Source organism: Saprolegnia diclina (genome assembly GCF_000281045.1).
Source record: "Saprolegnia diclina VS20 unplaced genomic scaffold supercont1.6, whole genome shotgun sequence".
Taxonomy (NCBI): domain Eukaryota; phylum Oomycota; class Saprolegniomycetes; order Saprolegniales; family Saprolegniaceae; genus Saprolegnia; species Saprolegnia diclina.
The window spans coordinates 371936-385037 of NW_008246073.1; the positions used below are offsets into that span (position 1 = coordinate 371936).

At 58.8% G+C, this 13102-nt stretch overlaps 5 protein-coding genes across 5 annotated transcripts; 2 read left to right on the forward strand and 3 right to left on the reverse strand.

Moving 5' to 3' along the window:
* Positions 1–360: 360 nt before the first annotated feature.
* SDRG_02630 (hypothetical protein) lies at positions 361–3669 on the forward strand. Its single transcript, XM_008608227.1, has 6 exons — positions 361–839; positions 886–951; positions 998–1058; positions 1106–1293; positions 1340–2602; positions 2649–3669. The coding sequence occupies exons 1-6, from the start codon at positions 384–386 to the stop codon at positions 3525–3527; spliced, it is 2913 nt and encodes a 970-aa protein (XP_008606449.1). The 5' UTR covers positions 361–383; the 3' UTR covers positions 3528–3669.
* Positions 3589–4008, reverse strand: SDRG_02631 (autophagy-like protein 8; the record flags this gene model as incomplete). Its single annotated transcript, XM_008608228.1, has 2 exons — positions 3589–3926; positions 3978–4008. 2 exons carry the CDS (start codon positions 4006–4008, stop codon positions 3589–3591), a joined length of 369 nt encoding a protein of 122 aa, XP_008606450.1.
* Positions 4009–4801: 793 nt separating this feature from the next.
* SDRG_02632 (hypothetical protein) lies at positions 4802–5931 on the forward strand. Its single transcript, XM_008608229.1, has one exon. The coding sequence runs from the start codon at positions 4901–4903 to the stop codon at positions 5873–5875; it is 975 nt and encodes a 324-aa protein (XP_008606451.1). The 5' UTR covers positions 4802–4900; the 3' UTR covers positions 5876–5931.
* A 249-nt stretch (positions 5932–6180) lies between these two features.
* On the reverse strand, positions 6181–7380 carry SDRG_02633 (ribonucleoside-diphosphate reductase subunit M2). The gene has a single exon (XM_008608230.1). The coding sequence runs from the start codon at positions 7305–7307 to the stop codon at positions 6264–6266; it is 1044 nt and encodes a 347-aa protein (XP_008606452.1). The 5' UTR covers positions 7308–7380; the 3' UTR covers positions 6181–6263.
* Positions 7381–8329: 949 nt separating this feature from the next.
* On the reverse strand, positions 8330–12326 carry SDRG_02634 (hypothetical protein). Its single transcript, XM_008608231.1, has one exon. It carries the CDS (start codon positions 12270–12272, stop codon positions 8385–8387), a length of 3888 nt encoding a protein of 1295 aa, XP_008606453.1. The 5' UTR covers positions 12273–12326; the 3' UTR covers positions 8330–8384.
* Positions 12327–13102: the final 776 nt, after the last annotated feature.

Sequence of the window (13102 nt, forward strand, 5' to 3'; positions counted from 1 at the left end):
GATGTCTAGGCCATAAAAATACGTATAAAACCACGTGTTTCCGCATACTGTCGCACGGGTGTGCAGGAAGTAGCGTACATTCACGGTAATTTCGACCCGATTTCCCTGTATTGAAGCGTTGTCCTCGACATTCTTCTCAACATGAAAATCCTGAGATTCGGACAAAATGGACATGTACCGGCGAAAAACCCTCGTGCGCTTCAACTCTAGTGTACTCAACGCTGCTCCGGGGTCCAGGTCGTCGAGACTCGGTACGCGATAGAGTGTGTTGGCTCATAACCTCTGTCGATGCAAGAGCACTGCTTGCTGCAACTGAGTCGAGTGGCTTAGAGGGTCCAGTTAAGTGCGCTTTGAGTTGTCCTTTTTTCTTCCAATCGATTTCGATGGCGGCGCACCTCGAGAAGCACGCGGCCGTCGGCGCCGTCACGGCCCTGCACTTCTCGCCCGACGGGTCGCTTCTCTACGCCTGCGTGGGCTCGACCGTGTACTTCTACGACACTGCGACCGGCTGCCAAGTGCACGCGCTCACGGCGATGCGCAACGGCACCGTCCACGGTCTCGACGTCGCCGACCCAGTCGCTGCGCTCTTTGGCCAAAAGATGCTTGCGGTTCTCGCGCATGCGCCGTCGTCGCCAGCAGACGACATGCGCCGCATGCACGTGGTGCAAAAGGAGTTTCCAGATTGGATTCTCGACGCGCGCTTGCTCAGCAACGAGCCGACGGCCGCTGGTGCGTTGCCGCTCGTGGCCGTCGGCATGGCCCACAACCTCGTGCACGTGTGGAACCCGACGACAGATGCCATTGTGCACAGCGTGCGCTGCTCGGAGCGGTCGATCTTGGTACGCTCCATGTTCTACCACCTCTCTCTTATCGTGGGATGGATAGTATGCCATGGGCCTCTATGGCCGGTCGCTCGACTCGCTCGTCGTTGCCGCCGGGACGGTCTTTCAGGTACGTTTGGATGCGCTTCGGTGTCGTCTTTGATCGTAGGACGTAGCACATTCTGCTGTGGAACCCCATGGGCGATGGCCAACCCGTCCAGCGACTGCACCAGCACGGTACACACCATGAATCTGCAGCGACATCGAACCGTAATATCGTGCAGACGGCGTGCTCTTCAAGCTCCAGTGGTCCGACGACGGCCAGCGCCTCGCGTCCGTCTCGGACGATCGGTCAGTACAGCTCTGGGCTAACGGCAGCACCGGCGTAACCAGCCCCACGACGACGCTCAGCCGTCCCTTCGAGAGCGTCTTTCGAGGGTGGGGCCACACGGCTCGCATTTGGGATGTCAAGGTACCCCTTGCTTACGGTCGCCTGATCATTACAACAAGTGCGGTAGTTTACTTCGCTGGGCCTCGTCACGGCGAGCGAAGACGCGACGTGCAAGTTGTGGGATCTCTCCACCAGCCAGTGTGTTGCGACGCTGCACGGCCACACGGACGTCAACGTTTGGCGACTCGCGGTGCACCCGTCGCAGCCGCATCTGATTGCGTCCGGTGGCGGTGACAATGCCGTCAAAACCTGGGACCTCCGTCTCCACGTCTTCAACCAAGCCCCGCCGGCGGTGACGCTCCCCTCGGTGCACGCGACCGTCCGCGCCATGGCGATGACCAAAACCCATGTCTATGCGATCACCGACAAGTCGACGCTCGTCGCGCAAGCACTGGCGGTCGGTGCCGCGCCGTCGTCCGTTGCGCTTACCTACAACGCGTGCAGCCTCGACACCTCGGACGACGACGGCGTCATTGCCGTCGGTGACGTCCGCGGCGTCGTCCACATCTACGATGCGCAGCTGCAGTCGTTGCTCGAGTGGCAGGCGCACGCCACAAGCCGCGTCCTGTACGTGTGGCTCCACGCGCCCAACCGCGTCTTGACGTCAAGCGTCGACATGCACTTGCACGAGTGGGCGCTCGATGTGACGACCAAGACTGTGACGCTCCTCCGGTCCGTCACGAGCCGGACACCGAAGGCGTGCGTCTCCAGCTACGCGTTCACCGACGACGCGGGGCTCTGGACGGGCGACAGCCGCGGGAACCTCGCCTACTACACGGCGCAGTCATCGTCGCCGACGCACGTACTCGCCCACGCCCACGGCGACGACATTGTGTCGAGCGTACTCTGGCGCGACAACAAGCTCTACTCAACGGGCCACGACGGGTACCTGACTGTCACCGAGCGCGTCAACGGCGTCTTTGCCATCACGCGCAAGCAGTCGATCAAGGGCCTCGCGACGCTCAAGCGCGTTTGGTTCGAGGGCGATGATCTCCTTGTGTTTGGTTTCCACGCCAAAACCGCGCACATAGTCAACGTCTCGCAGTCGTTCCGTCGGGTCTCGGTCACCACAGGCGGGTGGCGCAGCCCGCACGCGCTCCGCGTCGCCTGTGCCACCGACCACGCGCTGTGCGTCGGTCAAAAAGATACGATACTGCTCCACGCGTCGAGCTCGCTCCTCGAAGCAACGCGGCCAACGACGTCGGTGCACGGCCAGATGCACCACAGCAAAACCGCCTGCTGCGTCGAGTGGGACCCCGTGACCAAGCTGCTGCTAACGGGCGGCGAAGACAACGCGCTCAAGGTCTATGCCTACGACACCCAGCGCCAGGTACAGTCCAGTGGGACTTGAGGAAACGATGACACAACGCTTCTAGGTCCTCGACTGCATCGACTCGGTGAGCATGCATACGACCAACATTCGAGCACTCGCCGTCACCGACAACTATGTGCTATCGGCGGGCGGGAAGCAGTCGGTGCACGTGTGGCGTCTGCACGAGAAGCGGCTGCAGCACGTCGGTGAGCATACGCCGAGCGACGCGCCGCAGGACCAGCGCATCCTTGCCCTCGCCGCGACGCAACTGGGCGACGGCCACACCCTTGCGTTTGCAGGGTCCTCGGAAGGTGCGGTGACAGCGCTGCTTATCGACACGGCCGGTCATATCCATGTCGCTGGCGTCTTTGGCACGTCGACGCAAAAGCCGATCTTGTCCTGCGGGCTCTACCACGAGGCCAATACGCTCTACTTGGCGACCGGCGCGACCGACGGCAAGGTCGTCCTCTGGCACCTCACCGACGCCGTCGCGACAAGCAACTACACGGCGTTGACGCCGGCGTACGTCTACACGGCCCATGACATGGGCGTCAACTGCCTCAGCGTCCTCGCCGACGGCCCGTCGCGCTTTCACATTGTGACCGGCGGCGACGATCAGTGCATCGCGCATGCTACGTTGACGCTCGCCTCGGATGGCGGGCTCGCAGAGACGACGCACCACGCCGGCGTCCGCAATGCCAGTGCGTCGGCGCTCAAGGCGATTCGGTGTGTCGGCAACGTCGTCGTCGCCGGCGGCTACGACCAGCGCGTGACCGTGTGGCGCTGGAACGACTCTCGCTCGGCCTTGAAGTGGGCGGCGGCTGCCTTGTCCGAGACGGCCGACATTGCAGGCCTCGGCGTCTACGAGGCGCTTGATGCGACAGCACTGCAGATCGTCGCGGTCGGAAAAGGCCTGCAAGTGTGCACGTTCACCGAAGAATGAAGGGATGCACGACGTGTATTCAGTGAGATTAAGACAAGATATATATACCCTTGCGGTGGGTTTACATCTCGTCGTCGTCGTCGGCGCCAAACGTGTTTTCACCGCTGTACGTAATGTACAGAAAGCCGTCCGTGTCCTTCTGCTCTTCATAAATATTCGACATGAGCGCGGCCGTCGGCGGCAGCACGTTGTTGATGAAGATGAAGATGGCCTTCTCGGGCGAGAGCTTGATGCGCTTGCGGATCACGTACACGAACTGGCCGACCGTCAGGTCCGCGGGCACGAGGTACTTCTTCTTGTCAATATCGGGAATGTCGCTGCGGTCGGCCTTCTCGCAAATGACCGGGATACGGTCGGGGTACTTGGAGCGGATGCGCTGGGCCTCCGCTTGCCGCTTCTCTACACATAGCGCCTGTCAACCTGCCACGATCGCTTCCATCTTCGTCGTACCGAACGGGTGTTCCTTCTTGAACGAGTTCATGGCGCTGGTCGGGTGCTTCGGGGCTCAAGCGGCTGGAAGAAGAATGGGACCAAAGTTCCGCAACGGCTACCTCGCCGAATTCGAATTCTATTGCATACAAACTTCAAGTCCTTTGGCACTGTTTCCACGCGCGTTCCCCGTGCCCTAGCGAAATACACCAATCACGTGCATTTGAGATGCCTAATTTGGGAGAGGTCCGGCGACCATCATTCTCAACTTCCCCTATCATACAAACACCAAATGGGGTGGGTTGTGGGAAGGGGGCTGTTCCATACCTTCAAGTAGGACTTGTCCGAATATCGAAAATGGATCTTTTTCTTCTCGGGACTGGACAGGCCCACCGACTTGATAAGCGCTCGCTCGCATTGCGCTTGAGCCGACCGGCAATGGCGGACAGCTTCATCAAGAGAACCGAGAGATGCGGTGTAGGCATCCGAATGGGGTGGTCAGATAATGACGACTAAGAATATAGTCTCTGCTACTAGTAGGGGCGGGTGCGCATGATCCGCTGCGTTGGCCCATAAATGTCAGCTTAAACTGGCAGGTCAATGCAGTCATGGATGACCCAGAGCCCGTGCAATGGTGACACGGGTGTTGGCTACGCCCGCGCCCCCGCGCGCGTCTCGCCGGCAACGGGCTCCCGAGGTTGCTCACGAATCTGCTGCCATACTTCATAAAATAATTTCATGTAAACCCTTACAAGCATGAAGTCATATTAAATGTTTGTATTAAATTGGGCTGGCCGAAGCCCGGTTTCGAAATGGCGGGCCGCTCAACCTATCACAACGTCCTGATTTCAGCCAATGGCATCGCCGGATTCGACGCACCGGCCGCGGCCGCGGCCGCGATCTTGACGGAATGGCAGCAGAATCCCTTTCGTCCTCGTCTCGGAATGGAGCGCTTTAGCTACTCGCGCAACGGCGGCGTCGACCTGAGCTGCAGTGTGCGCGTCTCGGTGCCCAGCACCGTCGTCGTCGACGGCAAGACGTACTACAAGGTCGCAATGAAGACTGTCAAGACAGCGCCGGCCAAGTCGTGGGAGGTCGTGCACCGATACTCGGAGTTCCTCGCCCTCAAGCAAACGCTCCATGCGCACTTGAGCGAGCAAACGGAACTCGAGAAGACGTGCCCGGGCTGCCAGCACTATATGCATGCGCTTGGCCAATTTGACTTTCCGCGCAAGCACCTCTTCTCGTCCAACTCGGCCATGGTCATCAAGTACCGCCAGGTTTCGCTCCAAGCCTTTGTCTCGATGCTGGCGTCGCACACGTTCACAACAGCGCCGCGGTGCCCCACGTGCAGCGGCCACGCGTTTGAGCTCGTGCGCGACTTCTTCATCGTGAACGACAATCCATCGATCCTCGAGAAGCTCCCGATGCCGATCCAAGAGGCCGGCAAGTCCGAGTCGCTGCGGTCGGCGCTCACGGTCGACAACTTTCTTGAAGTTCATCCCGTCGCGCGCGACACGGTCGTCAACAGCGATGGCGAGTTTCTCTCGTCGCCGGCCAAACCGTCCCCCGGCGAGCCATCCCCTTCGAAGCAACGCGGGTCGTCCAAACAGCCTCCGCCAGCGCCCTTGCCATCGGCAAAAGTAGGCCACATCCAGACAAGCCAGCCTATGCCGGCCAAGGTGTCGGCGTCGGTGCCAGACGCGCCCCTCGATGTTGACCGCTACTCGTTCGAGAGCGGCATGCCCATCGCTACTAACCCACCGCCGGTCGTGCGTGAAGAGAGCGCCGAAGACGACGACGACAACTTGTCTTTTGACGGCGTCCGCATCTCGGACCAGGACGACGAGAATGCGTTAAACATGGACTTTCTCGCGCCGAAACTGAAGGCCCAGCCCTCAGTGCCCACGACCTTCTAGTCAACGATGCGTCTAACTTAAAACCCACGATTAACGCACATCGTTGACAGCCTCTACGCACTTGCACTGGTGCTTTCCAGCCGAAGCTGTCGACTTCGTCAGTAGAGAGCGGGACATTGTATGCGTGGCTTCGTCAAGAACATGCGCATGAGACCTACCTTGGTCACGTCATGTTCATATGTAGCGACTCAAAAGGGCCATGTCGTAATTGTGGGGTGCACGTTGAGGTGTCCATGTGGCTGCCGTACTGCGAATGTATTCTTTATCAACCCGCTAAGCTTACAGTAATGCACTAAGTAGCGAACTGGCAAGAGGAGTTTAGGGTTGATAGTTATAAATTTATGGTAGGAAAAGGTTCAAACGGATGCGGGTAGCGACAGCGGGCTGGTTAAAAGTCGGCGTCGAGCGTGAAGGACTGGTCCTCGGCTGAGACGCCGACGCCCGACTTGGAGTACTCGCCGACGCGCTTCTCGAAAAAGTTGGTCTTGCCCTGGAGCGAGATCATGTCCATCCAGTCGAACGGGTTCTTGGCGTTGTAGAGCTTGGTGGCACCGAGCGCATGAAGGAGGCGGTCGGCGCAGAACTCAATGTACTCGCACATCAAGGCCGAGTTCATGCCAATGAGCTCGACGGGGAGCGACTCGGACACAAACTGTTTCTCGATCGTGACCGCGTCGCCAACGATCTCGTGGACGCGTTCGTTCGAAAGCTTGTTGATAAGCTTCGAGTACATGAGGCACGCAAAGTCGCAGTGGAGGCCTTCGTCGCGCGAGATGAGCTCGTTCGAGAAGCTCAGACCAGGCATGAGCCCGCGCTTCTTAAGCCAAAAGATCGAGCAAAACGACCCGGAAAAGAAGATACCCTCGACAGCGGCAAAGGCGACGATGCGCTCCGCATAGGCCGCAATTTGGTTGTTGCACCACTTGAGCGCCCACTGGGCCTTGCGCTGGACGCACGGGATCGTGTCAATGGCGCGCAAAACGCGGTCCTTCTCGACCGTGTCCTTGATGTACGTGTCGATGAGGAGCGAGTAGACTTCCGAGTGGATGTTTTCGATCGCAATCTGGAAGCCGTAGAAGCAGCGCGCTTCCGGCACCTGCACTTCGTTCGAGAAGTTCATGGCAAGGTTCTCGTTGACAATGCCGTCCGAGGCAGCGAAGAACGCCAGCACGTGCGTGATGAAGAAGCGCTCGTTGTCGCTGAGCTTCTCCCAGTCCTTCTGGTCGTGGACCAGGTCGAGCTCCTCGGCGGTCCAGAAGCTCGCCTCGGCCTTCTTGTACATCTCCCACACGTCGGCGTGCTGGATCGGGAAGAGCACGAAGCGGTTCGGGTTTTCCGAGAGGAAGGGCTCGGGCGCGAGCTCGCCGTTGAGCTCGCGGCGCTTGTACTCGGTGATGTCGCCGATGATCTCGGGCTGCGGGAGGGCGACCATGCTACTGCTGTGGCACGTACTTGGTCGATTGAAAAGTGAACTGCGAGATGTCGTCGACAAGCCATCTTGGCGGCAAACCCAGCGCCCGCCAAAACGACTCCGGATACGAATTCGCTTAAAACGTAAAAAGGTGGCGTCGTGTCAGCCTACGCAGTCTGCGACAGGGCGACTTTGTACTTGATTACGCGAATCGAGGTGGCGGCCAGGGCTGTTTTTATTGCCAACGCGTGTATTTTTAATGTGGCCCCAGTGGGCGTTTGTATGCAGCCGCCAGTCGTTTTGCGCTGGCGTTGGATTAAAAATACGCCGGACACGTTTTAATATCGCACCGAGGGCCGGCGAAGGACGCTCTCCCAAAGATCGCGTGCAAGATGGCGGCCAGCGCCATCTTGGCAACGAGATGACGACAAGAATACAGCGCTGGATGCAGTGTACTTGTGTAGCGTGCGAGAAGAGATGCGACCGGGGTGGGCGAAATGACGATAGATGGGTGGGACAGGGACGTCTGTCCACCCGCGCCTCGAGCCAATCGCCTTGGCGGTGGCCGCGCCATAGCATCGCCTCGTCCGTCATGGCGCCAATCCAAAGCGTTGACTTCGGCGCACGCCACTTGCGCCACTTGGCACGACCAGACGAGATACATCGGCCGATCAGTAGCCAATTGGCAGCGAGCCAGATGCGCGCCGCGTCTCGCCGTTCGGATTTGCCGCGAAACGTTCCCGCCAAGCAACGACATGAGCGACTTGGCGCGCTTTTGCTCAACAGAAGAAGCTTCCGTGGGTCTTTGCGACAAAAGTCGGACTTGCAGAGGAGACTCAATCGCATCATCACTCTCTGCGCCGTCCATGCAGCACAGATACCATTGATTGGTAGCTGGGAGGATCCACCACTTGGCAGCATGAACATAACAAGAACAACCTGCCGTCACTTGCTGCAGCGATCGGCCGAGGTGGCGTATCGATCATTGCACAATTCCAAGGCTTCCTTGACATGCGAAGCGCGTACGACGCATGCGAATCGAATGCAAAGAAAGACGTGGGATTCGGTTTGAGATGAACAGTCGACAAATTATCTGCTCTATGCCGTTGCATGTTGGTGGACCTTGTCGAGGTAGCCGCCTTCACTGCAGAGCTCAAAGAAGATGCCGTCGCCTTGGGCAATGAGGGTGCTTGGGCTGTCGCACTGGACGAGGCGGCCGTGGTCAAACACGAGGATCCGGTCGCAGTCCAAAACCGTGTCGAGACGGTGGGCGATCGTGAGGACCGTCGAGTCGGCAAACTCGGTGCGAATCACGTGCTGCAGCTTCTGGTCCGTCGCGTGGTCCATGGCCGCCGTCGCTTCGTCCATGACGACGACCTTGGCGCGCAAGAGGAGCGCACGCGCCATGCACAGCATTTGGCGCTCGCCGACGCTAAAGTTCTCGCCGTTCTCCTCGACGTCGCTGCTCAAGCCGTCCTTCTCGGTGCGTTCGACCAAGTTGACCTTGCGCAGCACATTCCAGAGGTCGTCGTCTTGAAACTGGTCAAACGGGTCGAGATATTGGCGGAGCGTGCCCTTGAAGAGGACCGGGTTTTGCGGAATGATCGCAATGCTTTCGCGGAGCGTCTTGAGCCCGACCGATGCGCAGTTGACACCGTCGATCGAGATGGACCCGGCCGCGAGCTCGTTGATGCGGAAGAGCGCCATGGTCAAGCTCGACTTGCCAGCCCCCGTGCGACCGACGATGCCGACCTTTTCCCGGCCCCGAAGCGCGACGCAAACGTCCTTGAACACGAGCGGGTCGTTCTCCTTGTAGCGGAAGCTGACGTTGTTGAACGTAATCGCGCCCTGCGACGGCCACGACTGCGTCGAGACGGCGCCAGGAATCACGCGCGGCGCCTCCGGTGGGATCTGCGTGTACTCGATGATGCGCTCGGGGGACACCATGTTCTTTTCAATCTCGGACGCGTCTTGGATGAGGTACTGGAGGTTGAGCGGCACGTTGAGCGCATAGTTGAAGACGAGGCCGACAAGACCGGGCGTCAAGTACACGCGCGCGTAGACAAGCGAGAGCGAGATGACGAGGATCATGCTGGCCGAGAGGAGCTGGTTCTGGAGCATGAACCAGAGCTCGACGATCTGCTTGGCGTACACCGACTCGTTGTACCGGTTGACATTGCGGTGGTGAAGACGCTGGAAGCGGCGCTCTTGTTTGGCGCCAAACGCGCGGATGACGACCGCGCCGTCGATCGCTTCCGAGATCAAGTTGATCATGGGCGAGTACGTGACCTTCCCGAGGCGCTCAATCTCGCGGGCCGGTTGGAGGTAAAAGCTCCCGACGCGGTAGTAGACGTAAAACAGCGGCAAAATGAAAAAACTCAGCGACCGGACGACCACGATCGTCGTGCCCATCGCAAAGAGCACGATGAAGAACGTAGCGAGTACAAACATGAACGAGAAGGGCACGCCGACGTCGAGTGCGTTAAAGTCGCCCGCGAACCGGTTCAAAATGCGGCCGGTTGGATTCGTGTCGAAGAACTTCATCGGGGCGGCGAGGAGCGCCGACGTCATTTGGTCAAAGAGCGCGCGGGACGCCTTCCGACCCGCAAAGCCGACGCTGAGGATGCGCACCATGACGATCGACGCGCTCCCGAGCGAAAAGCACGCGTACACACCGACGTTCCACGCGGCGTTGGCCTGGAAGACGTCGGGCGACTCGACGGCCGACGACGCCGACCACTTGCTGAGCCAGAGGTCACCGCAGACCGCGAGGCCCTGCCATGTCGACTGGACGCAGAGCAGAAGCACGACGACCGGCCACCCACCGGCCGCGCGAAAGTACGCGCCAAAGACGTTGGATGAGACGCGGCCTTCGGAGCGAAACTCTTCGTCGACGAGTTTGCCGTGGACGAGCGGCTCTTCAAAGGTGCCGTCGGCGTTCTGCCGGGGCGTGTACACCATCTCGTGAAAGCCACCGGGCACATACGGCGACCGCAGCGACGGCGAGAGCAAGTGCGGCGCGACATTCGAGATCGTGGTCACGTCATCCATCACGTCATTGTCGTCGTCGTCATCGTTGGTGTACGACATGATCGGGTGCGCGGCGAGCGGTGAAAGGGCCAAGTCGAAGGTTTCTTTGGCCGTGTTGACAGTTTGCTTGCAGATGCCGTTGCTGATCTCAATCGTACGGTCGATGTGCTTGGACGCAATGATCTCGGGGTTGTGCGTCACGAGCAGCACCGTCTTCTTGGACAAGAGGCCGAGAAAGCACTTGGTGAAAATCTCGTTCGAGACGATCGCGTCCACCGCGGACAAGGGCGAGTCCAAAATGAACACGTCGCCGTCGTTGTAGCACGCGCGGGCGAGCGCAATGCGCGCCTTCTGGCCGCCGCTGAGGTTGACGCCCTTCTGGCCAATCTCGGTGCGGTCGCCGGCGGGGAAAGCGGCGAGATCTTTTGTCAACGCGCAGGCGTCAATGACAGCAGCGTACTTTTTGCGGTCGTACGGCTTGCCAAAGAGGATGTTTTCGCGGATCGTCATGTTTTGAATCCACGCCTGCTGCGAAAAGTACGAGACGCGGCCACCGACAAAGACCGACCCGCGCAGCTTGTCGAGCTCGCCGAGGAGGATCGAGCAGAGCGACGACTTGCCTTCGCCGACAAGGCCGTGGACGACGACAAGCTCGCCTTGGTGGATGCGCAGATTAAAGTCGGCAAAAATGGGGTTTTCGGGGTCCCATCCAAACGCACCGTCTTCGATCGCGATTGCAACCTTGTCGGCAGCCAGCGGCGCGAGCTGGTCGGAAGGCAGCGTCGACGGCGTCTGGACACGGTCTATCGGTCGCTCGGGCAGCGCCAGAAAAGCATCGAGGCGACGCACCGAGACAAGCCCCGTGAGTGCCGACGTCAAGGTGTGCGGAAAGTTGTTGAGCGGCGTTGAGAGCGAGTTGAAGAGCGCGAGGGCACCAAAGACCTTGGCGATCGTCACGTCTTCACGCAGCAGCAGCGTGTATGTGGCGAGTGACGCGACCGTGACCGTCGCAGGGATGATGTACGCCATTGAGATGGTTGCGCTCGCCAATGCAAAGAGGCGTCGGAGCGACTGCACTTCTTTGGCCCGCAGCGCGAGGAGCTTGGTCAAGACGGCGTCTTCGGCGGCTTGTAGCTTAAGAATCTGGATGGCACTCACGACTTCATGTACAAACCGCATGCGAGCGTCCTTTTGCGCCATGAGCGTGTCCATCGCACGGTACCGGAGCTTGACGAGGACGTTTGTGATAGGCGCGCCGAGGACGAGAATGGCCACACCGACAAAGGTCGCCCACGAGATGATTTTGTAGAGCAAGACGAGCGTGACGACGATCTGCAGCGGCATGAGCCAGAGGTAGTGGACGTAGAACGTCACGCGCAAAATGGCACTGATGTCGGACGTAAAGTAGTTGGTGAGGTCGCCGGTTGACATGCGCTTCCGGGACGTCGCGTCGAGGCGCAACGTCTTTTCAAAGAGCAGGTGCTGCAAGCCGGCCGTGAGGCGCACGACGAGGACTTTGTCGAGGTAGTCGGTGTGAGCCGAGAGCAGCGCCGCGGTGACTTGAACGAGAAAGAGGCTACCAAGCGTTGTCCATAGAAACGAAGACGACGATCCATCCGCGGGCGACTCGAGCGTCGAGAGCACTTGGTGCAGCACATAGGGCCCGTAGAGGGTGCATGGCACGAGCAAAAGCTGCGCGAGACCGATGAGCGCAAAGCGCCGGCCATGGAGGCGAATAAACGTGCGAAGAAGAGACGCGGTCGCGGCGTACGTCGGTGTAAACGACGGGATGACACCGGCACAAGCATTGGAGGCTTCGAGCGGCCACATGTCACTTTGGTCAAGCTGCCGCGTGTGACCGAGCCGAAGCAGCGGAAGGACCCAAGTAAAGAGCGCACGCGACGCGAGGGACGCCGATGCTACGGGGACAGTGGGCCCGTCCAGAGAGCGCGGCATGTTTTGGACCCAGGGGAGAAAAGGCAAAGTGAGATCTTGGCGGCGTTGCTCGGTTTCCCGCCGAAGTAACGGTCGCGTTTGAAATTTGCGAAACCATCGATCAGGTTCATGATCTTGTACAATTTGCAGCAAAAGATCCAGAGCTGAGATGAAAATTTGAGCGCATGAGGTAGACGACTTGGTTTAGTGTAACAACACTAACTACACGGGCTTTAGAGTGCCCTTGCTACAGCCTGATGCCATATATTGACACTATTTCCAGAATATGCTGCTCGTGGCTGGAATCAGCTTTCGCAACGATGCATCTTCGTTTTCACTGACAACCGGAATGACATCGCATGATGTTAAATTACCGTAACAATTCTTCCAATAGCAATGGTACCACAAAACTTGAGCGAATGATAGCCAAGCTATGGGTTGAAACTACCATTGGTCGTGATGCAATAAGTGATGATGGCTGCTGTGGCGCCAAAATTTCGGAAGATTGTCTTTGTGTCGTCCGATTGGCTGAAAATATTAAGCCAATCAAGCGCAAGGATAACGTGAGTCGCTCTCCCATCTCACTCTCATCATCCTCTATGTTGGTTGCCAGCTCTGCTGCCGCACTGCTTGCAACTTTGAAACATCGCAGCCAGGCCAATCACAAACTGCCGTATTGCCAGTATGGCTGAGTGCTTGATGAAATTCGACCTTACTACCAAAAATATTTCTTTCATAGGACATCTTGACGAAATACTCGAAGACTCGATATGTGGAATTTTGGCGAAGAGCTTGCGTCGCTATCAAAGGGCTGCAAGTACGTATTTGTTTTCAAATTCTCGAACAATTTT

What these genes read in the sequence shown, in the direction of transcription:
- SDRG_02630 (XM_008608227.1), top strand. Translation starts at nt 384, where the DNA reads ATGGCGGCGCACCTCGAGAAGCACGCGGCCGTCGGCGCCGTCACGGCC. An exon ending in CCGCCGGGACGGTCTTTCAG is followed by an intron (nt 952 to 997) that starts GTACGTTTGGAT and finishes CGTAGGACGTAG; the next exon opens with CACATTCTGCTGTGGAACCC. An exon ending in CCAGCGACTGCACCAGCACG is followed by an intron (nt 1,059 to 1,105) that starts GTACACACCATG and finishes AATATCGTGCAG; the next exon opens with ACGGCGTGCTCTTCAAGCTC.
- SDRG_02632 (XM_008608229.1), top strand. Translation starts at nt 4,901, where the DNA reads ATGGAGCGCTTTAGCTACTCGCGCAACGGCGGCGTCGACCTGAGCTGC.
- SDRG_02633 (XM_008608230.1), bottom strand. Translation starts at nt 7,307, where the DNA reads ATGGTCGCCCTCCCGCAGCCCGAGATCATCGGCGACATCACCGAGTAC.
- SDRG_02634 (XM_008608231.1), bottom strand. Translation starts at nt 12,272, where the DNA reads ATGCCGCGCTCTCTGGACGGGCCCACTGTCCCCGTAGCATCGGCGTCC.